Below are 24,285 nucleotides of genomic sequence, written 5' to 3' on the forward strand. Positions count from 1 at the left end.
GCCCACCCGGCTCTCAGGGTCCCCCACCCTGTCTGCTACTTTCATCCCAGAACCAGCCTCTGCTGGGACCCTCCTATGGACACACACAGCAGCAGGGCTCCACCTGGCCTTTGTGGTCACTGCCTGCACACAGGCAGCAGGGACACAGTGTGGGTCAGGGAGACAGCCAGCACAGTGCCAGATGCCAGCTTATGCTAATGTAGCAGTCTCAGCCCTGCTTCTTGCTGGAACCCCTGGGAAGCCTGTACAACCACCAGGGCCCAGACCTCCCTGAGTGTCTGATTCTATAGGTCTCTGTTGATTTTGAAGCTGGCACTAATACATACCCAGGGCTAGGGACACCTGTTAGAGGGCATGCCACCTGCTGGCCCACTGAGGTGAAGAATGTGGGAGAGGCAGAGGTGTGTGAGGAAGCTGGGATGTAGTGGATGAGTCTCACGGTGCACTGGCAGCCATCATAGCCGATATGGCGAGCACCTGGCCTCTCCAGCCACAGATCCTCTCAGCTGCTACGTGGGAAGAACTGAGAACAGTCCCCTTCTAGAATTGCCAGGTCTACTCTGGAAGCCTGTGCCTAGTGGCCTCGTTGCTATGGGTGCTTAGTGGTGGAAGTTGTTGTAAACTGGTAAATAAACACTGCAGGGGTCCAACACTGTGGTGGTGACGTTGGACAGGGCTGGTTGCCAGTGAGTCATGGGGAAGGCAACGTAACCCAATCAAGATGACCTCTCAAAAAGCCCATGGGTTGTGAAGGAGCCCTTGAAGGAGTTAAGTCATACTCACATGAGGTTTGGAATGGGCCAGGCCCTTGTGGGTTAAAGTCTTGGTGAAGATCCACTGGATTAGAACAGTTCTGAAAACAGAGCTACAGAAAGACAGGCAAAGGAGAGTGGGCTTTGTGATTTAGCTAGGGAGAAAGGGGTGACTGTCTTCAGGTACCTTTAGGATGGAGGTATTATTCTCTATAACTCGATAGCCCTGAGCAGCAGGGAGCCGGCTAAAGGGTAAGACACTCTGTCCTCACAGGGATACTCAGATTGGTGGTCTGGGATTTTGGTGGACCAGATGGGAAGAGTCAGCCAAGGCAAAAGGTGGAGTAAGGAGAAGGCTCTCCAGCGCCCTTTCCCTGGGTTGGGACTGGCTGGCCTGGGGCACTGCTCACAGGGGCCGGGGCTTGTGCTTGGACTGGCATGATCTGTGCTCCTCACCCCGTCAGATCCCCATGGACAGGTGCAGAAGGACCGTCCCTGATAGCAAGATGCTAGCCTTTGGGCTCCATCTTTCTGTAGCTGCTCAGGCCCACTCCTGATACAAGTACTATGTGCCCCAGACAGTGTCCTGAAAGCCCAGTCTCATATAGTCTGGGGAGTGTGCCACTGTTTCAGCCCCATCTGCCCTGTGGTCTTCACTTAGCTGGTTGTGAAGGTGAGGTCAGCTTACCTGAAGTCCTTGTTCAACACCCCTGGATGCCTGACATCATCAGCCAGTGCCTGCTGGGACATGTGGGGTGTGGCCCCCCTCACTGTCTCTAACACAGCTGCTTCTCTACACACACAGATGCGTCGTTTGGAACGCCACCTGGGTATGGCTGTGCTGCGGACCGGGCTGAGGAGCAGCGCCGGCACCAGGACGGGCTGCCCTACATCGATGACTCGCCCTCCTCCTCACCCCACCTTGGCAGCAAAGGCAGGGGCAGCCGGGACACACTGGCCTCAGGAGCCCTGGAGTCCACCAAAGTGGTGAGTCCCAAGGGGGAAGGGCCCGGCTATGAAGGAGGGCTTGGGCTTGGCTCTGGCCTACTGTCCACTTCCTGAAGGCACCCTGAAGCACATCTGCTCTCGCAGGCGTAAGTGACGAGTAGGTGCAATCAGGAGCAACCGATAGCTGAAGTCACTAAAAACGCCTTTTTCAGTTCCCTATCTGGTACCTGCTGGCCTGGAGACGGCCCCCTGGAGGCTTTGAGCAGTGAGATCATGGAACTGTCACCTGAGCGTGCAGGACGTAGGCAGCACATGTGGAGGCTGAGAGCACCACCCCTGTCCTACCAGCAGGACCAGTGGCCGCCCCAGCGGTGGTGCTGCGGGGCAGAGGAGGGGGACAGCATCTGGGCTGCTCTCCTTGCGCTGCTCACAGTGCACTGGCTCCTTTTCACTAGAAAGGGTGCTCCTGAGGACTCCATCCATTTGACCAGAGTCTTACCCTTGAGGTTGCATTGTCATTAACAGTCCTGTTGTCATCTCCTCTTTGGAACAGGACAAATACCTTCCCTCTTTTGCTTGGCTTGTTTCTGCTGATGTCCCCTCCAGGTTGAAAAACAGAGAGAAAGTTGCTTTTATCCATTGTTGGTAGGAGGTGCCAGAAGCGTATCTTTTCACTGCAGTCGCTCCACTGTTGGGCTGGTGCCTTCTCTGTGGGACTGCTTCTTAATTATGCTTTTCTGATTTCTAAAGACCCTGGCGCTGGGCAGGCTTCCCATTCTGAAATGTAAGGATGGGAGAGGAAGCCCAGGTGTGACACATACACATACTTGCCTTGTGCAGCGTTTTGTTTGTTTGTTTGTTTGTTTTTAAAGGTTTTATTTATTTATTTATTTGTGAATGAGAGAAAGAGAGCATGCACAAGTGGTGGGGAGGGGCCGAGGGAGAGAGAGAAGCAGACTCCCTGGGTGGGGAGCAGATTCACTGAGCGGAGATCCCAAACCTAGGACCCTGAGATCATGACCTGAGCCCAAGGCAGATACTTAACCAACTGAGCTACCTAAACTCCCCCCTTGTGCAGCTTTTTACCCAAATACCTGATTTCACTATTTTACAGATTAGGAAACTGAGGTCCAAAGAGGTGAAATTACTTGCTCAGGCCCACACAGGTACCGGTTTGAAGGCTTCCTGAGTCCTCAGATGACACTCTTTTACCTACCTTGCCTTTCTCAGTGCACTCTCTTGCTTCCTGCTTTGCAAGCATGATTGGTACAGATGGGGCTCTTTCCCGTCCAAGTTCAGCCTGAGTCCTGAACTTGGGACAAGGCTGCTCCAGGAGGCTGATCTGCCCTCCCTGTGCCCCAGACCCCATGCAGCTTGGCTGCCCACCACCACTAGGCTCCTGCTCTCAAATCCTGTCTACACTGACTTGGAGTTCTGCCCTTACCTTTCAGCCACGCTCAGAGGCTTATCTGTCCTGGAGTCTGTCCAGATCCCAACACCTGCTCTCCTTGGGCCCCCCGAGGGAGCCCATAGACCTGTCTCACACATCTGTCCTTGCCAGAGGTGGGCTCGCCAATTCCGAGCACACCACCTGGCCCAGAGCAGGTGTCAGGGAACGTCTGGATAAGATGGGAATTTTTTTTTCTATTGCGTTCAAATACATGTAACATAAAATTTGCCTTCTTAACCATTTTGAACTGTACGTCAAGTGGTCTGAACAGCATTCACCTTGTTGTGTGGCCATCAGCACCATTGGTCCCCCTCACTTTTTATCATGTAAATCTGAAAGTCTGCACCTATTAAACAGTGCCCTCAGCCCCTGGCACCCACCACTGTACTTTCTCTTTGTTCATCGGGCTGCTCTACCTCATGGAAGTGGACTCACACGGCGTATGTCTTTTCGTGACAGGCTCATTTCACTGAGCATAACGTGCCCAAGATTCCTTCATGCTATAGCACCCTGCAGAATGATTCCCTTCTTAAGCCTGAATAAAACTACATTGTACGCATCTACCGTGTTTTGGTAATGCGTTCATCGGTTGGGAGACACCTGGGCTGCTTCCACAGTTTACCTATTAAGAGTAATGCTGCTGTGAACACAGGTGTACAAGCGTCTCTTTGAGACCCTGGTTTTCAGTTCTTTTGGGCAAATACCCAGAAGTAGAATTGCTAGATCCTGTGGTAGCTCTGTTTTTAATTTTTTGAGGAACCTCCGTATTGTTTTCCATATAGGTAAACTGGCCACACCAGTTTATATCACACAACCCCCCCCCCCCCCAACAGCACACAGGAGGTGCGGTTTCTCCACCTTCTTGCTAGCATTTGTTTTCTGCGGGGGGGCGGGGAGGGGAGGTGATAATGGTTGTGGTTGTCCTAATGGGTGTGAGGTAGTAAGATGAGAATTTGGTTGGCAAAGGGCTGTGTAGCCTTCTTCCGGAAGCCCTCTGGTTAGGTGCTTGGAGGCCTGGGGTGGGGCCCTCCACTGCTTTGGAGACAGACTCAGCTTTGACTCTCTGGTTTCCCTGCCAGTACAGTGAGACTCTCTTCTTTCATTCTTTCTTTTTGGTTTCGTGAAAGTCAACTGTCACTTTCTGGCACCCACAGACAGCATGCTGGTCTCGAGGCCAGAGGTACGCAATCCCAACCAGCCGGGCTGGCGGGGAATCCCTGTTCATCAACCTCTACCGAGCTTGAGCTCTTTGGGCTGTGGAACAATCAGGAGGACCCTTAAGGACTCCATAGCATCAAGGTGGCTCGGTGAACTCCTGGGTTGCAGGTCTGCTCTGGGCACACTGCCCCCAGGGGAAGGTAGGGAGTCCACAGACGCCAGGAACTCCCTTGCCTGTGCTGCTGTGGGAAGGACCCAGACCACACTGGGTGGGTCCTGGTCACCATGGGTACCTAGGACATTCTCTATCCCTGGGTGTTCTGAGGTGCCTGCCAGTCTTGACCAAGCTATTTCCCCCTTGAATGATGACCATGTGATCTCAGATGGGGATAGAAGCTGCAGGAGAGGCCAGGCTGCCCCCCAGGCAAGAGCCGTCAGGCACACATCCTCCATCTCCCCATGACCAGGTGGGGACACATGTTAGTAAGCCCCTTGGGGTTGCTGGGAAGAAGAGCAGTTTCATGCAGGCCTTTTTTCTTTTTTTAAATATTTTTATTTATTTATTCATGAGAGACACACAGAGAGAGAGAGAGAGGCAGAGACACAGGCAGAGGGAGAAGCAGGCTCCACGCGGGGAGCCCGACGCGGGACTCGATCCCAGGTCTCCAGGATCAGGCCCTGGACTGAAGGCAACATTAAACCACTGAGCCACCCGGGCTGCCCTCATGTGGGCCATTTTGTGACCATTCCCTCTCTCCCCTGGGAGGGCAAAGCTAGCAGTACTGACTAGAGGGAGTAAGGCAGTGTCATGGACACTCCCAGAAGCTGTGATCAGAGCTGTGGGCTAGCAAGTAACCTTCCTTCAACAACGTCAGGAAAAGGGGTGAGGGTCTGGCATCACTTCCAGCTGCCATTCTGGAGAGGCAAAGCCTGTAATATGCCAGGTCAGCGTGGTCCGTCTTTCCTAGGGTCCTCGAGACTCTACATATCCTCTCACCTGTTTGTTTATAAGGAGGGACATCGGGGCACAGAGAGGGGAGCTGACATTGTTGAGCAGCCCCTGCTCATTGGGCTCTGTAACACACGGTGACCTGCCAGGCCCTGTCCCTGGGGTAGCAGCAGGGGGTAGGCCCCAGAAACATCAGACCTGATACCACCTCAGCCCACACTTCTCATGTTCAAGGGCCCTTCAGTGTGTGGTGGAGCTGGATGAGCCCAGCGGCCAGGGGCTTCTCATGGGCACATAGAGGCCGAGAAGGCAAACAAACACTTGGGGTCTGTGGCTTTGCAGAAGTGGCCCTGGTGTGCTGCCTTGGCAGGGACCACCCGTGGACCCTTTGGGGTTTGTTCTTGTTTGGGGTTTTGTTTGTTTGTTTTTTAGGATGAAGCCAATGCAAATGCACATGTTCAATCAATCACTCCTACTCAGAAGTCAAATTTGCATTTTTTATAAGGGTAGTAAACTCTGGTTCAGGAGTATTTGAAGACAGACCTGCTTTATAATTTTGCTACCGGTCGTCACCACATTGAGTAAATCTGATCAAGAGCTGGGCTCCTGGAACAGAAATTATAACTCTGACTAGAGCTTTTATCTGATCAACCACAAGTTTATTCACTTTTATGATTCAGTGGTTAGGGACACTTTGATCGTGTGGGTGCCCCAGTGAGGCTGTGCACCAGGCACAGCAGGATAAATGGTGCCTGTGCCACTGTGGCTCATCTTGGCCACATTGCCTAGTTCTGGGTCCTACCTTACACAACTTAAACAGGGATAATATTTGCTCACACCTGTCCTCCCTGCAGAGTTGGAGACAGCAGGTGTTTGGTGCCAGCCCTGCCTATATTCTTCCTCCTAAGAGCCTTCCCAGGTTGGTTTATCATCAGTGGGGCAGACACAAAGAATTGCATTGCCTCCCCTACATGTTGGTGCTTTTTTCAGAGGACTGGGGTTCCAGGAGCTCGGGTCCTTGTGCGGAGGCCAGCCCCTGGCCCTCTGCTGGCCAGGCTCCAGGATGGTGGGCGTCCCTGTTGCCAAGCAAAGGCATGGCCCCTACCCAGAGAGGAAGGGTCCTTTGTCCAGCAAACTGGCTGCCAACTCCCAACTGGAAGCAGTCCACCCCTTCACAGCCAGGGTTTGATTCCCTGATCACCCTGGCTCCCCCAGTTTGGGGCTGAGGGTAAAGAGTGCTCCCCAGATTCCACCCTGCCATCCATACTCCTGCCACTCAGGTCCAGCTCCTGCCCTCATGGGCCTGGTGGCGGTTCTGTTCACCTGTCGGCCTTTTCCCCTTTGTCACGTCCAGTTTGTTTTTATCCGCTCTTGCAGCCTCAGGTCAGTGTGGCTTCCTCCCTCCCCAGCAGAGGTGAGAGGCCTGCCTTCCAGCTGGCCGCTTCTCTTTCCAGTCGCCCTTGTCCTCTGGCTTCCTCTCCACCAGGATCTCCCTGCCATCCCGGTCCTGACTGGACTCACATGCCCTTTCCAGAACTGGCACGTGCACAAGGCAGAGCTATAAATAACCCTGGCCCCGGCCCTGCCCTTTGTTCCCTCATCGTCTGCATTTCTTTCGCGCCCTCTCCTTCAAGGTGCCGTTGGCTGGCTTCTGAGCCATCCCTGTCTGCCCCCAGCCTCCAGCACCATTCAGGGGCTCGGGGAGACGAGCACTGGTCCACAGAGAGGTATCCACACCCGTGTCTTCTCCCTAGCCTGGCACATTCCCCGGGCCAGACGGTCCCCTGAGCTGGCCGCGCCCTTCGAAACAGTGAGAGCTGGAGTTGGCGCCATCCTGCCTGCGCTCTTTTTCCTCCCAGCTTTCCAAATTGTGTGGGTGGGAATGAGACGCACTGCCACCCACGTGAGTACCGGCATCTCGTGCTGGGTGGGGCTCGCCGTGTGCCCCCCCCGCCCCCGTGCCAGTGCTCACAGTAGCGGGATTGTTCCTCGGACACAGTAGGACTGGGTGGGTGGCCACTGCTGCTCAAGGAGCCTGCTGTGCCCTTCACCTTTACATCTGCCCTTGCTGAAGGCACAGATGGCACCTGGACACAGTGGGAAGCACGTTCAGGGGCAGCTGAGAGGTGCTGCTCCAACACGCTGCCACCATTCATGGTGTGACCTCGGTGGGCTGAGATGAGACGAGGTGTCAGCGGCCCCTACCCTGCATGTCTGTGCACTGTGTGCCGCAGATTTGCTGACTGTGGAACGGGCTAAGCTGACAGTTCTGGATCTTGGCACCTGCTTGTCAAACAGACAAGGGTTCCAGAAAGGGACCTCAGAACCTCGCAAAGATACAGCCAAAAATAGGGCCCAACCAAGCATCCTAGATCCATTCATTGGTTTGTTTATTCATTATATCTTCATGGAGCACCTATGTGTTCCAGGTACTGAGCTGGCACAGGAAGTTTCCAGGTCAGGCACAGCATGTCCTGGAGGTTTCTGCCTGTGGAGCCGCTGCCCGTTGTGCCCTGGGGTGGGCCGGGGGGTGGGGGGTCGTGTCTGTGTGGGGTGGGACCTGAGTGTGCTTTCTCTGGAGTGATGCTTAGCCATGATCATGGCGGCTGCCCCCTACACACACACGAGTGCACATACACACTTGGGCATGCACACACGTACAAGCATATGCATGCCCCTAGCTCATGCACACTGAGAGATTCCCAGAACAAAGTAGTGGTTCAGGAAGACTTTTTGGATGGTCCCAGTGGGCAGTGAAGATGTGGTACAAGCCCCAGGGACCCAGAAAGCAGAAGCAGGTGGGACCCAGGGATTGAGCCTTCCTTCCCCAGTTTATACCCAGGCAACTGATGCTCCAGGCAGGAGGGCAGTTGCCTGAGACTCAGTTGCCAGGCGTTCAGTGGGCAGGCCTGACTCTGTGGCCCTGTCCCCCACCTCCTGGCTCTGGGTGCTTCTTGCTGAGCCACCCGTCTGCACCAGGGTAGCTCCCCTCTCCCAGTCCAGGGAAGTGGCAAGGGCCAGCAGGATGGGAAGCACACAGAAGGGCCATGCTGGAGTCCTGATTCTGGGTGCTATAGAGACACCGTGAGAGCTGAACTGGCCTTAGGGCTGGGCCTTTCTGGAACCCAGTGGTTCTCACGTAGGCATAATTTGACCCCAGAGGACATGTAGCAATATCTGCAGACATTTGTGGCTGTCCCAGCCAGGGTTGGGAGGGGAGTGTTGTTCCTGGCATCTGTTGGATGGAGACCAGAAATGCTGCTCAACACCCAAGTCCCCCCAGCATCCTAAAGAGAATCCTCGAGCCCTAGATGTCAGCAGTGCCAAGAGCCAGGAGCCTGCCCCAGATCAGTGATCTCCCCTGAGGGCTTCGGCAAAGTGGACCACAGGGCCAGTGCTCTGGTTCTATGCCCAAGGGCTGCCACAGAGCAGTATGGTTGTTCATGTTCAACAACAGGTGGGAAACCAGTAGCATGGGCAAGAGTGTTACATCACTTTTCGTGGGCTATGATGGGGCCCGTCAGCACATGGGTGGGTCATGGGCATAGCCAGTCTCTGATACTGATTCCCTCGCTGGTGGTCAGGGAGCACATGGGGGGTGTGACCAGGAAATCACACATAGATTTCATTGCCTTTGACATCAGCATTTGTGTTCGTTTGCTGGGCACCTGTAACAAAGTGCCATGAACCAGGGGGCCTTGCCCTGTGACTGCTCAGCTGCACACTGCCCATTTCCCATTGGCAAGACCAAGGGTGGCCCTCAGCTTTGCTGGACGACCCTCCAGAATTTGCAGTGTCTATGAGCAAGTGGTTGACTTGATGAGGCTCCTGTGTCTCCCTTTATTTCCACACGGAGCCTTCCCTCAGAGGCTTGGCCTCAGGTTGATAAGCAGGCCTTCCTTTCTGAGAGGGGCCACCTCAGGAGCCAACCCCCAGGTCTGACCTTTGTCTCTTTCTCCTACAGAGTGAGTTGGACTTGGAAAAAGGCATGGAGATGAGGAAATGGGTCCTGTCTGGAATCCTGGCTAGCGAAGAGACTTACCTGAGCCACCTGGAGGCACTGCTGCTGGTGAGGAGAGGGTAGGGGGCTGAGCAGGGCAGGGGCACTCTGCTCACAGGTCCCAGGTCCCAGGACAGCAGTCAGAAGGCAGCCCGCCCTCCCTGGAGGGTCATTCCACCTCTGTAGAAGCTGGACCTCCCCATGGCATAGTGGATACTAGCATAAGACAGGTGCCAAACCAAGCTGGCTTTAAATTTTTATTTTTAATGGAATTTAAAAAGAAAAGCACAGATGTCACATAACTGATTTTCTGTGGTCATACCATGTACCTGAAAAACAGCAACCCTCTCTCCAGTGCCACTCTCACCTGTCACCTGTGCTGCCTCACCTGTGCTCTCTTCCAGCCCATGAAACCTTTGAAGGCTGCTGCCACCACCTCTCAGCCGGTGCTGACAAGCCAGCAGATCGAGACCATCTTCTTCAAAGTGCCTGAGCTCTATGAGATCCACAAGGAGTTCTATGATGGGCTCTTCCCCCGAGTACAGCAGTGGAGTCACCAGCAGCGAGTGGGTGATCTCTTCCAGAAGCTGGTGAGTGACTCGGAACAGGTACACGGCAGTCTCCCAGGAGCTTGCGGATCTGCAGGGATCCAGCCTCTCCCTTGCTCTGTGGGCGTGTGTTGTCAAAGGCTCTGGGATGTGGAGCCCTTATTTTAAGTAGGCTCCACACCTAACATGGGGCTTGAACTCATGACCCCGAGATCAAGAGTCGCATGCTGTACTGACTGAGCCAGCCAGGTGCCACTGGAGAATTTTTTTTTTAAGTGGTGTGGGGTGGAGAGACATGGTCAGTAAAAATCAAGGTAGTGGGGAAAGTGCTGCTAAAGCCTGAAGGAGTGGGAGTGCTTGGGTGCCTCAGTGGTTGAGCATCTGCCTTCGGTTCAGAGCGTGATCCCTGTTCGGGGATTGAGTCCCACATCAGGTTCTTCATGAGGAGCCTGCTTCTGCCTCTGCCTCTGTCTCTGTGTCTTTCATGAATAAACAAAATCTAAAAAAGAAAGAAAGAGAGAAAGAGAGAAAGAGAGAGAGAGAGAGAGAGAGAGAAAGAAAGAAAGAAAGAAAGAAAGAAAGAAAGAAAGAAAGAAAGAAGAAAGAAAAGAAAAGAAAAGAAAAGAAAAGAAAGAAAGAAAGAAAGAAAGAAAGAAAGAAAGAAAGAAAGAAAAAAAAAAAAAAAAAAAAAACCTGAAGGAGGGCCCTGGCAGAGAGAAGTGGGAAAATAAGGTATTATGTGGCCCTTAGCTCCTCCCAGCAGCTTTTTTTCACAACCTGCAGCCATATTTAATGATGACTTTGACAGTGACACTCATGCCTTGTAGGAATCACAGCTGGTTCTTACAGACAGGTTGGAGAAATGCAGGGCAGGTGGTTTGTCCCTGCAGAGCGTAGACTGAGGCACAGCCTCGCAATGTGAGGCTGCCTGGCTCCTGAGTAGTGGGGCACAGGAGAGTCTACAGGTGCCCATCTCACCTGAGCTGAGGCAGCCCTGTAAGGCAGGTCCTGCCCCAACCACTGTGGAAGTGAGAAGACTGAGGAACTCTGGGCCACTTGCTGGGAGTGTAATATTGGCTTCTTTCCAAAAAGAGTGCTTTTCCTTCTGCCTTCTTGGGCCATACAACTGAAGGACAAGTGATGCTGGATGACAGAAAGAATTTCTGAAAGGGCTTATTGAGCCCATACTGACCAGGAATCCTTTTGGCAGAGGTGGCTGTGGGTCCCAGTTCAGGTCCCAGAGGCAGAAACAACTTATCGGGACAAAAGGGGCCCACCCAGAAGGCAGGTAAGGGGCCTCTATGAGCCTTTGCTGACCACAGGACCCCAGAGGAGCCAAGGATATGGCTTTTTAAAAAGTCAGCAGGACCATGGGGTGCCTGGGTGGCTCAGTCCGTGAAGCATCTGCCTTCAACTCAGGTCATGATCCCAGGGGTCCTGTGGTGGAGCTCTACATTTCATTGGGCTCCCTGCTCAGCGAGGAGCCTACTTCTCCCTCTCCTTCTACTGCTCCCCGTGCTTGTGCATGTGCTCTCTCTCCCTCTCTCTGTCAAATAAATAAATAAAATCTTAAAAAAAAAAAAAAAGTCAGCAGGACCAGTAAAACTTAGCAGTCAAATAAAGGGAGTTGGCAGGCCCCTTGGCACTGGCCAGGCCACATCTGAGATGGGGATTGGCTCAAAGTGCTTATTTAACCAAGGTGTGGGCCAGCTAAAACTTGTCCAAAAGGAGGAAACAGTTAAGGCACCTGCAAGAGGAAGGAGAAAACTCAAATGAGAGCTATCTGGTCGATGTCTGTCTTCCAGTGTGTGAGGTTCCAATATGTGTGGAAAGGAGGCCCCCACCCCAGCAGTTCTAAAGTGTGGAGATGGTCCCCCCTCCCAAGGTCACAGGCCTCCTCTAGGTATGCAGAGCATGGCCCCCTGGGCTGCCCAGACACCCAGCTGGCCCAGACCCAGTCCTTGCCTTGGCTTGTGCCTGGGTTAGAGCGTTCTACTCCAAGGTGTGGCCTTCCTGTTGGCAGTCCTCTCTCTCCACTACCCTGGGCTACAAGACACCTTGGACCCCAGGCTGGAGCGAAGGTACAAGAAACACATGAAACTTTTTGCTTTTCTGTTCAGATTCCCACCATGTAAGACCCCTTTCTCTATGGCCAGAAAGTAGGAGGCTGTGTTGGTGCAGCAGCCCCCATCTTTGAAGTGCTCCCTACCCTATTTCTCCCTGTGTGAAGTGTCAGCAGGTTTAAACCTAGTAGATTTGGCTCAGCCTGCAGCCTTCCTGAGAACTGGAGAATCATATTGTTGAAAAGAAACTGCACCCAACACTCTTCCCCAAATAACATTCCGACATCACTCAGAGACTTCTCTTGCAAATTTTCATAGTCTGATGGACCCCAGAATTGAGGCAGTTTCCTTTGGTTTTCCCGGTATCCTTGAACTAGCTTTGTGGGTCAGACATTGCAGCAGGACTAGAGAGAGGGGTGGTGGGGCTACAGCAGGAAGTCGTGCCCCAGGAACTGTGTGAAGAATGTTCATGGGTGCCGCTGAGCTGGGTGCTAGGGCTCCCCTGTCCCGTTCTGACAGCACAGCAGGGTCAGCCCAGTGTCACCTCAGCAGGCTCCCCAGCGAGGAGAGTCTTAGGACCAAAAGAGCCTGTGATGCCCTGCCCCAGCCATGGCACCTCCCCTTCCCCAGGGATTTCTGGTAGTTCAGAAAGCCTTGGGCTCCCCTTCCTTTGGGAATGTATGGGTTAAATGCCACTGCTTAAGGGTCTGTCTCGGGCTGAAATTTTGTCAGGCTCTTTTTTTTTTTTTGTCTTTCTAATCATTTCAAAGTTCCAGAGAGGTGCAGAAATAGTCCAAGAACTCCCATGTGCCAGATCCACCAGTTGAAACATTTTGCCAAATTTGTTTTATCTTTTCCTCTCTCATTTTCATATATGTGTGTGTGCACGTGAATGTGCTGAATAATTATTGCAGATACTTTTGTCCTTTTACCCCAAATAGTTCATTGTGTATTTGCTAAAAACAAAGACAACGTATTCCATAACCCCATAGTACAATGATCAAATTCAGAAACTTTCACGGTGCTGTGGTGCTGTTATCTAAAACATACATATGCAAATTTCTCCCAAGTTAGCCATCATGTTTGTTTTTTTTAATATTTATTTTGGGGGGCACCTGGGTGGCTCAGTTGGTTAAGCATCTGCCTTTGGCTCGAGTCGTGATTCCAGGGTCCTGAGATTGAGTCCCGCATCTGGCTCCCTGCTTTGTGGGGAATCTGCTTCTCTCTCTGCCCCTCCCCCGCTCATATTTTCTCTCTCTCTCTCTCTCTCTCTCTCTAATAAGTAAATAAAACCTTAAAAATATTTTTTAAAAAAGAAAGTACAAGTGGGAGAGGCAGAGGGAGACAGATTCTCAAGCAGAGCCTGACATGGGGCTCCATCTCACCACCCTGAGATCATGACCTGAGCTGAAATCAAGAGTCAGATGCTTAACAGACTGCACCATCATGTTCTTTATAGGCACTTTCATTCTCTGATTCAGGATCCAATCCGAGGGCACAAGATGGACTTGGTTTTCACATCTCTTTAGTTTTTTCAGTTTATACCAGTTCCTTGGCCTTTGCTTGTCGCCTTGACATTTCTTGGAGGGTACAGGCCAGATTGGGCTTGTCTGATGTTTTCTCAGGAATAGACTCAAGTTCTGCATTTCTGTGAAAACAAAACAAGCCGCAGCAGTGATGTTGTGTCCTCCTCTGTGCCTCGTATCAGGAGGCACATGATCTCCATTTATCCTATTACTGGTCCAGCTCCATTTTGGATTAGTTAAATATGTGAGATGAGATTGCTTGGCACTATGCAAAAGTCACATGGAAAGTGGGAGCTCCTTGGGGAAAAGGAGAAGGAATGGAAGGGGTTCACCTCTCTTGGAACTCCCATCAGTTTGCTAGGGCTGCCAATCCAGATGGCTTGAACACAGAAATCTATGTCCTCACGGTTCTGGAGGCTAGAAGAGTCCAGGATCAAGGTGCCGTCAGGGTTGGTCTGTCCTGAGGCCTCTGTCCTTGGCTTGCAGATGGCCGCAGTCTTCATGTGTCTTCACACGGGTCCCCCTGTGGGTCAGTGTCCTTATCGCTTATAAAAGCACCCATCATCCTGGATTAGGACCCACCCTAACAACTTCATTTTAACCTCATCACCTCTTTTTTTTTTTTAATTTTTATTTATTTATGATAGTCACACAGAGAGAGAGAGGCAGAGACTTAGGCAGAGGGAGAAGCAGGCTCCATGCACCGGGAGCCCGACGTGGGATTCGATCCCGGGTCTCCAGGATCACGCCCTGGGCCAAAGGCAGGCACTAAACCGCTGCACCACCCAGGGATCCCACCTCATCACCTCTTATCCTCTCTCTAAATACAGTCACATTCTCAGGTGCCAGGAGTTAGGATTTCACCATAGGAATTTCGAGGTTATGCATATCAACGGTAATGTCCCCTCAGGGCTCCTGACCACATTCTCTGAAGCAGCACCATAGCTTTTAACCCGTGCTCTGTTCTCAGACATTTGCTATATTACATGTCTGTTGACTTATCGTGTATCTCTCCTGCCACTGGCCCCACTGTGTCTGAGTGATTTGCAGCTGTGGTGACAGTGCCTAAAGCAGAGCTTCATTGTGGAGGTAGGCACTCAATGACCAGCAGAGGAGGGAGAAAACAAAGTGCTCTAGGGTCTGACCATTGTACCGATCAGTGTTTGGAGATGCAGTGACACGTCAAGGTGCTCAGTGCAGTAGGAGCCACACAGGACCTCCATGCAGCCCCCCCGGGAGCAAAGTCAGAGACCAGACAGTGCCAAGGGCACCTAGCTTACTAGCATTTGGCATTGTCATCTGAAGAAATACAAAATTCAATGTAAATGCAAACACATAGAAATAAAATTTACATTCAGCCCAGAACAGACTCTAGGATCAGCTAAAGCTTTAGGCTTCCAGCTGCTGGTCGGCTACAATGGGAAGTCTTGGCTAGTTGGTCACCAGGGTCCTCCATTACCCTCCCTAGGTCTGGCTTTGCTGGTACAAGAGGGGGACTGGTTTCCCCTTGGCTGCCTCTGAAGGTGACCTGGGGCCCGGAGGGGGTGGTGGCTTATACACACATGCGTGTGTGTACACACACATCCATACCATTGTCACTCAGTTGGGTATCTGACCAGGAGATTATATGAAAAGACCCTCTATTAATATCTTTGGTTTGACAAAAGATAAAGTACTTCTGCCTTGCAGCTGACAGCCAGCAGGTCTCCCACACACCAGGTACGGAGTGTGATACCTGGACCCGCTTGCCAGGTTTGGGCTCGGCTCATGTCTAGAGAGTGGGAGCCCCTCATCCCCCAATAGCAGCTAGATTGCATGTTCCTTGTGTTTCTGGAGAGATCGGACAAGAGGGAGCACTGTGGCCACCACAGCCCAGGGGCCGACCTCCTTAGTCTATAGTCTCCTACAGCCAGAATGAGAAGGTACCACTCCGTCCCCCCTGAGTAGGCTCTGTCTGCGTTCACTGACAACTTTGAGTTTTAGCCACTGCTGTGGCAGTGTGTAAATGAGTAGGATGGGAGGAATAAGCAGCTATGGAAGGGAGCCCTTACCTGCCCAGGGCTGTGAGTCACTTCTCAACATGTCACTTGGAAGAGGGGAACATACTCGGTGCGTGGGGAGGGGAAGCAGGTGGGAGGCAACTGCAAGGAAGAGCTGAGGTGTCTGCAGCTCTGTGCTGTCTGCTGCACCTGGGATTTCTACTGAGCTGGGCACAGAAGCCCATTTCTCAGAAAGATGGGGAGCAGTGACGCGTGTTCCACACCTGTCCCACACTCTCTTCCTTCCTCCCTGCAGGCCAGCCAGCTGGGTGTGTACCGAGCCTTTGTAGACAACTATGGCGTCGCCATGGAAACGGCGGAGAAGTGCTGTCAGGCCAACTCTCAGTTTGCAGAAATCTCTGAGGTACTCATGACTCTGTTCAGACGGGTGCACCCCTCCACCTCCCACAGATGGAACGTGGGCTGGTCTTTGGCACACTGTGACCCAGGAGAACAAGGTGCACCAAACCAACTTCTGGTTGTAAATCTCCACTTTCCTTCCAGATACTTCTGGGTTGGCTCTGTCAGCCCAGTATGGGGGACACAGGAGGGAGCGGCCCTGCAAGTGCCGTGCCACTCCAAGGGCTGGGGCCCAGTTCTGGGGCTCTGCTGAGTGCCCCAGACAGATGCTGTCTTGCACCGTCTTTGTGCAGTAAGCATTGTCCATAGTTCCGGGAGGTCTAGTCATGAGAGTCCTGAGGCTGACTATGCACCTACTTGCTAGAGAGCAGCTGGGGAGGTGTGGTTTGCACTGTTCCTCCTCTAGCCTGCCTGGGGACCTTGCTTGCCAGGCAAACTAAGCAGCTAGTGCCGGGGTGTGGAATTGGCATTGCCACTTTCTGTCTATACGTGGGAGCCTAGAGCTCCAGGAGCACTGAAACCTCGAGCCCGAGTGTTAGCATGAGGGGCCTCAAAAGAGCACATCAGATACAGAGAGGATGAGCAGGTCATCGGGGTGGGTGGCCGCCCCTAGACCAAAGCCTGCAGCACCCGCCTCTCCAGGCTCCCAGCGAGGGCTTTCTGTAGCCTGCCACATCCTGCTTCTGCCCTGTGCAGCTGGGTGACATTTCCCACTTTCTGGACCTGTCATTGCTTGTGATGCCTCTGGCTCCTCAGAGCTCCGACTTGCCCTCCCTCCTCCAAACAAGGGTTCTGGGTGGAAAGATTCCATGAGAGAAATTAGCATAAGAAAAATAAATGGAAACTAGAAAAAGGGAATAAGTGGGGTCTCCCTTACACCCTATCATACCTGGCTTTGTTCTGGGGGCTTGGTGCCATTTTGTAATTTGTCGCAAGAGGTAGTGTGTCGTGGGTGTTGATGGTCTCTCATGGTGGTAATGGGTGCCGGGCTGTTCTTCTGGAGCCCACTTCCTGCCTGGCCTGCTGGTAACAGGCCACCTGCACCCAGGGTTCTGGGCTGGCTCCAGACATCCCTCCCTGTGTGCTCTGTTTTGCCTGGAGCATTTAGGCCACACCTTTCTTTAGCTCACTCACTTAGCAAACCACCATCCCCCCACCCCAACAGCTGGCATGTTGGTGCAGAATCCCGAGTGACCTTAACAAATTAGAGATCTAATCCTTTAAGAGCATGCTACAGTTAGAGGGGGCCAAGTTCAAGTCCACCCACACAGGTTTCTATAGAGGAAGGAGGAAGCAATGGTGAGCTACCACCCAGGGGTCATGTGGTCCCACTGACCATGCACGAGTGGGATTCTGAGCTGAGGCAAGGATACTGGGAGGGAGACAGCGTTTTGGGACGTACTGAAAGCTGGCCCTCCATGAAGCTTGTCCCTTCTAGGCAGCATCCGCTTTGGTTCCCCACCCATGTTTTTAAAAGAGACCCAGAGAAATTGGAACCACCCAGACGGAGCAAAATGAAGCCAAAGGAAACAGAAGCAGCAGGCCATGCAGAGGTTGCACTCCAGGGGTCAGAGCTCAGGCTTGGGGAGGACAGTTACCTCTAGGACAGGGAGCAGTAGAGCAGTGGCCCCTCATCTCCTCCCAGTCCTGAAAATGAGCCAGGGCAGCATCCACTTAAGCCAGAGTTGCCCAAACTGGGTTCTGTGGAATGCCAGCTCCCACACGATAGATGTTTGAGAATTATGGGAAAAGGGCCTCTGGGGACCAAGTTAAATTTGTAAAGTGTGGGATTAAGCCAGATTCTTTGAGGCAGGATTTCTCGACCTACCTCTGCATGCTTGTGTGCATGGTACTGCCCAGAGGCACATGGTGTGAGGGCTGTCTCCCAGGCCCACGTGAGTGTGGAACCTGACTTGCAGAGGCTCATGTTCAGCTCTCACACCCCTCTCATCCCCTGCACCCCTCAGGAATTGCTGAGACAGGTGTATGGAGGAGTAATCACTATGAGGGGCGTTAAACTCTCAAGAGAGGTACCAAAGTGCATTTGGCCCCAATGAGCTTAAAATACCACAGATTTAAGTTGTGAGAGGTTTACCACAGCATGAGAGGTTGGGAAAGCCATCTCTGAGCCCCTTATGGACCCCATGCTGTTTCTTATTGTTGGTCAGCAGTCTGGTAATGGGATTAACCATAGCTTCTTCCCGGAGATTATTTCAGGTACACAGAATCTTATATCCTGGTTTCTCTTGGTACCTTGGACTCAATCAGTGATGCCTTTGATGCAGTTGTGTGAAAACATGACCTACCCACCAAAAATCTCTGCTTTCCTTTGGGGATCATAGTGTCTGTTTGTTAGAAACTACAGGCTCACCTTCATTGAACTTTGCAGATATTGCATTTTTTTGTTTTTGTTTTTTTTTACAAACTGAAGGTTTGTAGGAATGCTGTGTTGAGCAAGTCTGAAGGTGCCATTTTTCCAAAAGCATTTGCTCATTATGTCACATTTTGGTAATTCTTGCAACATTTTAAACATTATTATGTCTTTTGTGATGAACTATGGTCAGTGATTATGACTCGCTGAAAGCTCAGATGATGGTTCGCATTCTTTAGCACTAGAGTATTTTTTAATCAAAGTAGGTACATTGTTTTTAGACTTAATGCCATTAAACACTTAATAGATTATAAACATAGGGATCCCTGGGTGGCGCAGCGGTTTGGCGCCTGCCTTTGGCCCAGGGCGCGATCCTGGAGACCCGGGATCGAATCCCACGTTGGGCTCCCGGTGCATGGAGCCTGCTTCTCCCTCTGCCTGTGTCTCTGCGCCTCTCTCTCTCTCTCTGTGACTATCATAAATAAATAAAAATTAAAAAAAAAAAAAAAAAAAAAAAAAAAAAAAAGATTATAAACATAATTTTTATAGGCACTAGGAAACCAAAAAAATTCACTGAGCTTGCCTCATTGCAATAGTCGCTTCATGGCTTGCTCCAGAAGAAAACCCACAGTATCTCCACGGTATGCCTGTACATTTGCAAAGTCAGAAGAGGGTGGGTGCAGGTGGAACCTGGCGTGGGTCTCAGTGGTGGGGGTCCCGCCGTGGCCATGTCCAAAGGTGAGTGCTTTTCCAACCCATTAGCTTCCTTGCACACTGTTTAACTTCTCTGAGAAAGCAGTTCCATGCATTTAGGAAGGACACTGAGGTTTGCCACATTTTTATAGGAGTCTGTGTGTCAGAGGCGCTCTTGACCAGGTGTGATTTTGTCTCTAGGAGACAACTTAATAATGCCTGGAGATTTTGGATTGTCACAACAGGGGGAGGGCGTGCTGCTGCACCCAGAGGTAGAGGCCAGCAGTGCTGCTCAGTATCCCACAGCGTACAGGACAGGCCTCCACAGTAAGAGAATTTCTAGCCCCAAATGTCAACAGTTGCAGGAGAACCAACATGCCCAGGGCAGGCCTTGTGTTCCGCCCACCCTGTATTTCATGCTTTGGTTCAGGACACCCCTAAGACTTGCCTCATATAAGGTTTTGTGCAGCGAGAGAAGGGTGAGCTTTCTGTGGAAGGTGTCTGGTCACAGAACTTCCTGCCACATCAATGCTGCCTCAGTGGTCCCATGTGAAAACGTGCTTTTCTCTTTGTAGAACCTGAAAGCCAGAAGCAACAAGGATGCCAAGGACCAGACGACCAAGAACTCTTTGGAAAGTGAGTTCTCTGTGCCGAGGCCTCCTCGTGCTCCCTAGAGGGATAGCTGCCATGAGCCAAGGGGGCATTTGCTGGAAAAGCAAATACAGCCCCCGGTTGGGTCACCCTCTGGCACCCTTGCCACTCCAGACTTCTAATAGTGAGAGCGGAGACATGGCAAAAGCAGCACTGGGTGTGGTGGGATGGGGAGGGATGTGGTCAGGACCAGCTTTCCACCAACAGTAGCAACGAGGAAGGATGGTAGGGGTTTGTAAACACATGGAAACCAGGCACTGCTGGGCATTTAAAATGTCATCATGTTGTCCCCAACAGCCCTGTTAGGAGGATTTTATTTTCCCTTTTTTTCAGATGACAGAACAGGTTTAGAACAAAAGTAACCCCGCTGGAACATAGGTCCTAAGTGGCCAGGCAGGGGGAAAGCCAGAGTTGCCAGGCTCCCAGGCCCATGTGTCCAGCCCCTTCACTGTGGGCAGAAAGCAGGATCAGGACTGACAGGTCACCCCTCAGTTCTGGTTATTAAGATAGCATGAATAGTTACACTTAGAGAGAACGGCAGACTCTGACTCTGGTAGCAGAGCTTCACCATGCTCCTGAGTTTCAGTCTCTCATCTATAAAATGAGGTAACAATGCGAGTCTTACAGTAGTTGTGGGAGTCACATGAGGAAATGCTCCTGATGTATGTCAGGACGTGTAAGCATCTGCACCTGTGACGGACGGGGCTCGCCATCCTCATGGAGAAGCGGGGGCTGCCACAGCTGGCCAGGGCTCCTGTGCTCCTGGAGTCCAGGTGTCTGAAAACACTTAAACAGCCAAGAGCTAAATCGGCACCTGATTTAGTTAGTGCATCCTCGGAATCAGGCCTCTAAACTATACAGGGATGGATGTTGTGAGTGACATGCTGGTCTGTCCCCAGGAGGCCCTCCAGACCCTGCCAGGGTTGGAACCCTTGCTGGCCCATCTGCACCAGGATGCTGGTGGGCTGCCCAACTCCAGGGGAGGGGTGTCAACTTGGGTTGACCCGTAGCTCTGGACTCAGCATTTAATGTCACAGATCAGAAGCTCAAAGCCATGTGCCCAACCCTCTAGGTGCTCAGGGTTTGACCTTGTCACTGGGTGTGGAGTAGTTGGGGGGGGGGGGGCGGTGATTGGGCCACTCCCCCTACTCCAGCGTTTGCAGCAAGGACAGGCAGGCGGGTGGTCTGGGGCTGCTTTCTCCATGCGTGGCCACCTCTCACCCTGCCCGTCTCTCTGCAGCCCTGCTCTACAAGCCTGTGGACCGGGTGACACGCAGCACGCTGGTCCTGCATGTGAGTCACTCCACCCAGGACCTTCTCACTCTGGGGTTCTTGGCTTCTGTTGCTCCAGGGCTGACACTGGTATTTGTCAGTGTTACCCATACATTCTCTGTTCCTGCCACACACATTTATTGTAGATGCAGAAATGAGAGGCTCACAGGGGGGTGAGGGGAGAACAAAGCAGATTCTTAAGGTGTCCAGAGTGCTTTTGTAGGGGTTGATGCAGGGAGGGAGTGTCCTGTCCCATGTAAGCAGGGCCTCCAAGGTAGACGGAGAGTGGGCAGAGAGGGTAGGTGCCTTCCAGGGCTGCAAGGATGACCACTGCCTCCTAGCCTGGGGAGAGGGAGCCTGGGGAGGGCCACTGCCTCAGTGGAGCTGTTCCTGAAGGCAGCAGGGAAAACAAATTGGCCCCTAGTCCTACTGCCCAGGTGACCCTATTCATTTATATTTAGGGCAAGTTGTACATACATTTTTTTTTTTAATTTACAACCAAGTCACAGAAGTGTGTGAGCTTCCCATTTCCTTTCCTGCTTCCTCCCAGCAAAGGAGCCACCACCACAAGGATTCTTTGATACACATGCTGACATACGTGAACGTCTTTTTTAATTATGCAGGCGTTGTGCTATGTATCATCCCACTTTGCCTTTTTTTTTCCATTAAATTGATGTGCTGGAGAGTGTCCCACTTTAGCCCAACAGCTCTGCCCCATAGTATTGAAGCTGTGTCGTATTCTGTTAAGTGCACATTTCATAATTCCTCCCTCTCCTCCGATTCAGAGGGAGATGAGAGACATGGTTTAGAAGGCTCTGGCTGGGGCAGCCCGGGTGGCTCAGCGGTTTAGCGCTGCGTTCGGCTCAGGGCGTCATCCGGGAGACCCCGAATCGAGTCCTGCATCAGGCTTCCTGCATGGAGCCTGCTTCTTTTTTTTTTTTTTTTTTTTTAAAGATTTTATTTATTCATCCATGAGAATGCACAGAGGGGAGAGAGAGAGAGGCAGAGAGAGAAGCAGGCTCCATGCACCGGGAGCCCGACGTGGGATTTGATCCCGGGTCTCCAGGATCGCGCCCTGGGCCAAAGGCAGGCGCCAAACCGCTGCGCCACCCAGGGATCCCTGGAGCCTGCTTCTCTCTCTGCCTGTCTCTTTCTTTCTGTGTGTCTCATGAATAAATACATAAAATATAAAAAAATAAAATAAAATGACATTTATAAAAAAAAAAAAAAAAGCTCTGACTGGTGGCTCATCAGACGGAGTCTTAGAGACCTTTATTCTGTCTCTATTCCGAGCATCCTGACAGGGAAAAGCCAGAGGGGCCCAGGGGTGTCATGGGGGTTCTGGGACTACTGGCACCAGAGCTTTCCTCCAGGCTTATTTTCATCTCTGCAGGTTCTCTACAGGGGGGATTTGAGAGCAAAGGGAGTTGTTTCTCTGAACCAAGGAGCTGTTGACCTTGAGCACGAATTGCATTGCGTGCATTCCTAGTGGAGAAGGAGTCAACGTTTCCATCTCCTCTCTAAAGCAGGAGGAAAAAAAAAAAAAAAAAAAATAAAGCAGGAGGAGCAGGGAAGGTCAGGCGCTTTCTCCTGGCTGGCACCGACCAGTGGTTCTGGACGAGACCATTTCTGCCCCCTAGGGGACATGCAGCAAAATTGGAGACTGTTGCTTGTTACAGCTGCAAAGGAGGAGTGCCAGCATCTAGTGCCTAGAGGCTGGGATGGGGAGCTGATGTCCTACAGTGCACCGGACAGCCCCCTCCACAGGGAGTGATCCAGCCCAGAATGTCACAGTGGTGGGTGCCAGGGCTGTGCTCTCTCTGACCTGAGTCTTCTCTTGCCTGACACAGGACTTACTGAAGCACACACCGTCCAGCCACCCTGACCACCCTCTGCTGCAGGATGCCCTCCGTATCTCACAGAACTTCCTGTCCAGTATCAATGAGGAAATCACACCCCGCCGGCAATCCATGACCGTGAAGAAGGGAGAGGTGAGCGAGGCTGGGGATGGTCTGGCTTTGCCACCCTGCCCCACCAGGCAGGGGCAAGTTGGAGCCCCTTTTTGGTCCTCAACAGACTGCCTGCTGTTCAGCCTAACACAGAACATGTGTTACCTTTTAGGGTCCTTGACCCTCGCAGGGTAAGACCCGATCCTCTGTGTGGGGCATCAGGGTGGAGTTGCAGGGCTGCTCGCCTCACTTGGCCACCTCTTTTTCCTGTGTGGTGGGTCGTGTCCAGGGCACCCCTTCTTTCTCCTACAGCCTTGTCATCTTGGGGTCCCCAGCTGAGAATACCCATCAGAAAGAGAATGTCATTTTGTCTGCCTGGAACAACATAGTTCTTCCTGAGTATTATTCTCTCATTAAAAAACAGTTCCAGGTTTCCCCTGCTACCTGAAGGTAGATTATTCCTATGAAGTCTTTTGTAAACTGAATGGTGTAAAATGGAAAAGCCATTACCCTTTGTAAAAGCAAATACGGTGTTCAGATTTATTTTAGTTACTGAAAACAAGTACTAACGTAGATCTTCGGTAAAAGCAAAGTGGTGTAATGCAAACTTCTGGATATTGTGGGAAACCCGTGTGACCAGATTTAAGGATTTAAAACGGAAGTACATGATGTTTGTGGGCTTGCTTGTCTTCAGCTCCAAGGATTCTCCTTCCTCCTCCTCCTCCCTCCCTTCCCCCCCTCCCTGACAGCCACCCCTGGTTTTTATCTCCCTGCACATCATTGATAAGATGGTAGAGAACAGAGGGGCTGAGAATGCATGACCCAGCCCGCCCTGGTGGCCCCTGCTGCCTCTGACCCTGCTGGGAGGGGCCCAGGGAGGCAGTAGGCAGGTGCTGTCCTGAGTGGGCAGCACTTAGTGAGAGAGCAGAGCTGCATCAATCAGGGAGGCTGGCATCTGGCACAGGTGAGAGCATCTATTATCAGAAGCAACACCCAGGTGAGGTAGGCTGATCTGCTGCCTCTGGGGGCTTGTGCAGGGACAGGAGCTATATGACCCAGGCAGGACACGGTAGCCCGACGATAGCTGCCCCTGAAAGCCACTTCCTCCTCCTTCTTCCGGTTCATATGCCAGGTGCTCGGCACTGAGGGCTCACCCTCCCAGCATTAGGGTTTCCTTTCTTCCTCCCACCTGGGCTGGCAGGCAGGCCCCTCTCAGATCTGTCCCCCCTGCTCTTCCTTGGAAAGTGGTACCTGAGTGCTGAGCAGAAAGCTCCCATGTGCCCAGAGTCTCATCAGGCTTGACCATGAGCAAAGGGCTTGGTCAGATTTCTCCTGGTAACCCTGGGCCGGAAGGGCCAAGGAAGAGTGAGGTGTCCCTCTAGTCTACCCTCCAGGTTTGTTTGGACCTGGAGCCAGGCCGACATAGAGACCCAGTGCCAGCATCACTGTGAACTCACCCACCACAGGGCTTGGACTGTGCTTTCTCCTCCTCCCTGGACCTGTTCCTCCTTTTTACAACAGGGTGGGAACTCAGCCTACCGTGCTGGGTGCCTGGG

General features: G+C 52.2%; 1 protein-coding gene across 1 annotated transcript in view; it reads left to right on the forward strand.

Moving 5' to 3' along the window:
* BCR (BCR activator of RhoGEF and GTPase) overlaps window positions 1-24,285 on the forward strand; it is a 124,816-nt gene that overhangs the window by 61,177 nt on the left and 39,354 nt on the right. Inside the window, exons 2-8 of the mRNA XM_025474691.3 lie at window positions 1,558-1,739; window positions 9,222-9,326; window positions 9,662-9,847; window positions 15,690-15,797; window positions 19,433-19,493; window positions 20,749-20,801; window positions 22,631-22,771. Coding sequence (XP_025330476.1) covers window positions 1,558-1,739; window positions 9,222-9,326; window positions 9,662-9,847; window positions 15,690-15,797; window positions 19,433-19,493; window positions 20,749-20,801; window positions 22,631-22,771 — 836 coding nt within the window. The remainder of the gene's footprint in view (window positions 1-1,557; window positions 1,740-9,221; window positions 9,327-9,661; window positions 9,848-15,689; window positions 15,798-19,432; window positions 19,494-20,748; window positions 20,802-22,630; window positions 22,772-24,285) is intronic.

Source organism: Canis lupus, chromosome 26 (assembly GCF_003254725.2).
Source record: "Canis lupus dingo isolate Sandy chromosome 26, ASM325472v2, whole genome shotgun sequence".
Lineage (NCBI taxonomy): Eukaryota > Metazoa > Chordata > Mammalia > Carnivora > Canidae > Canis > Canis lupus.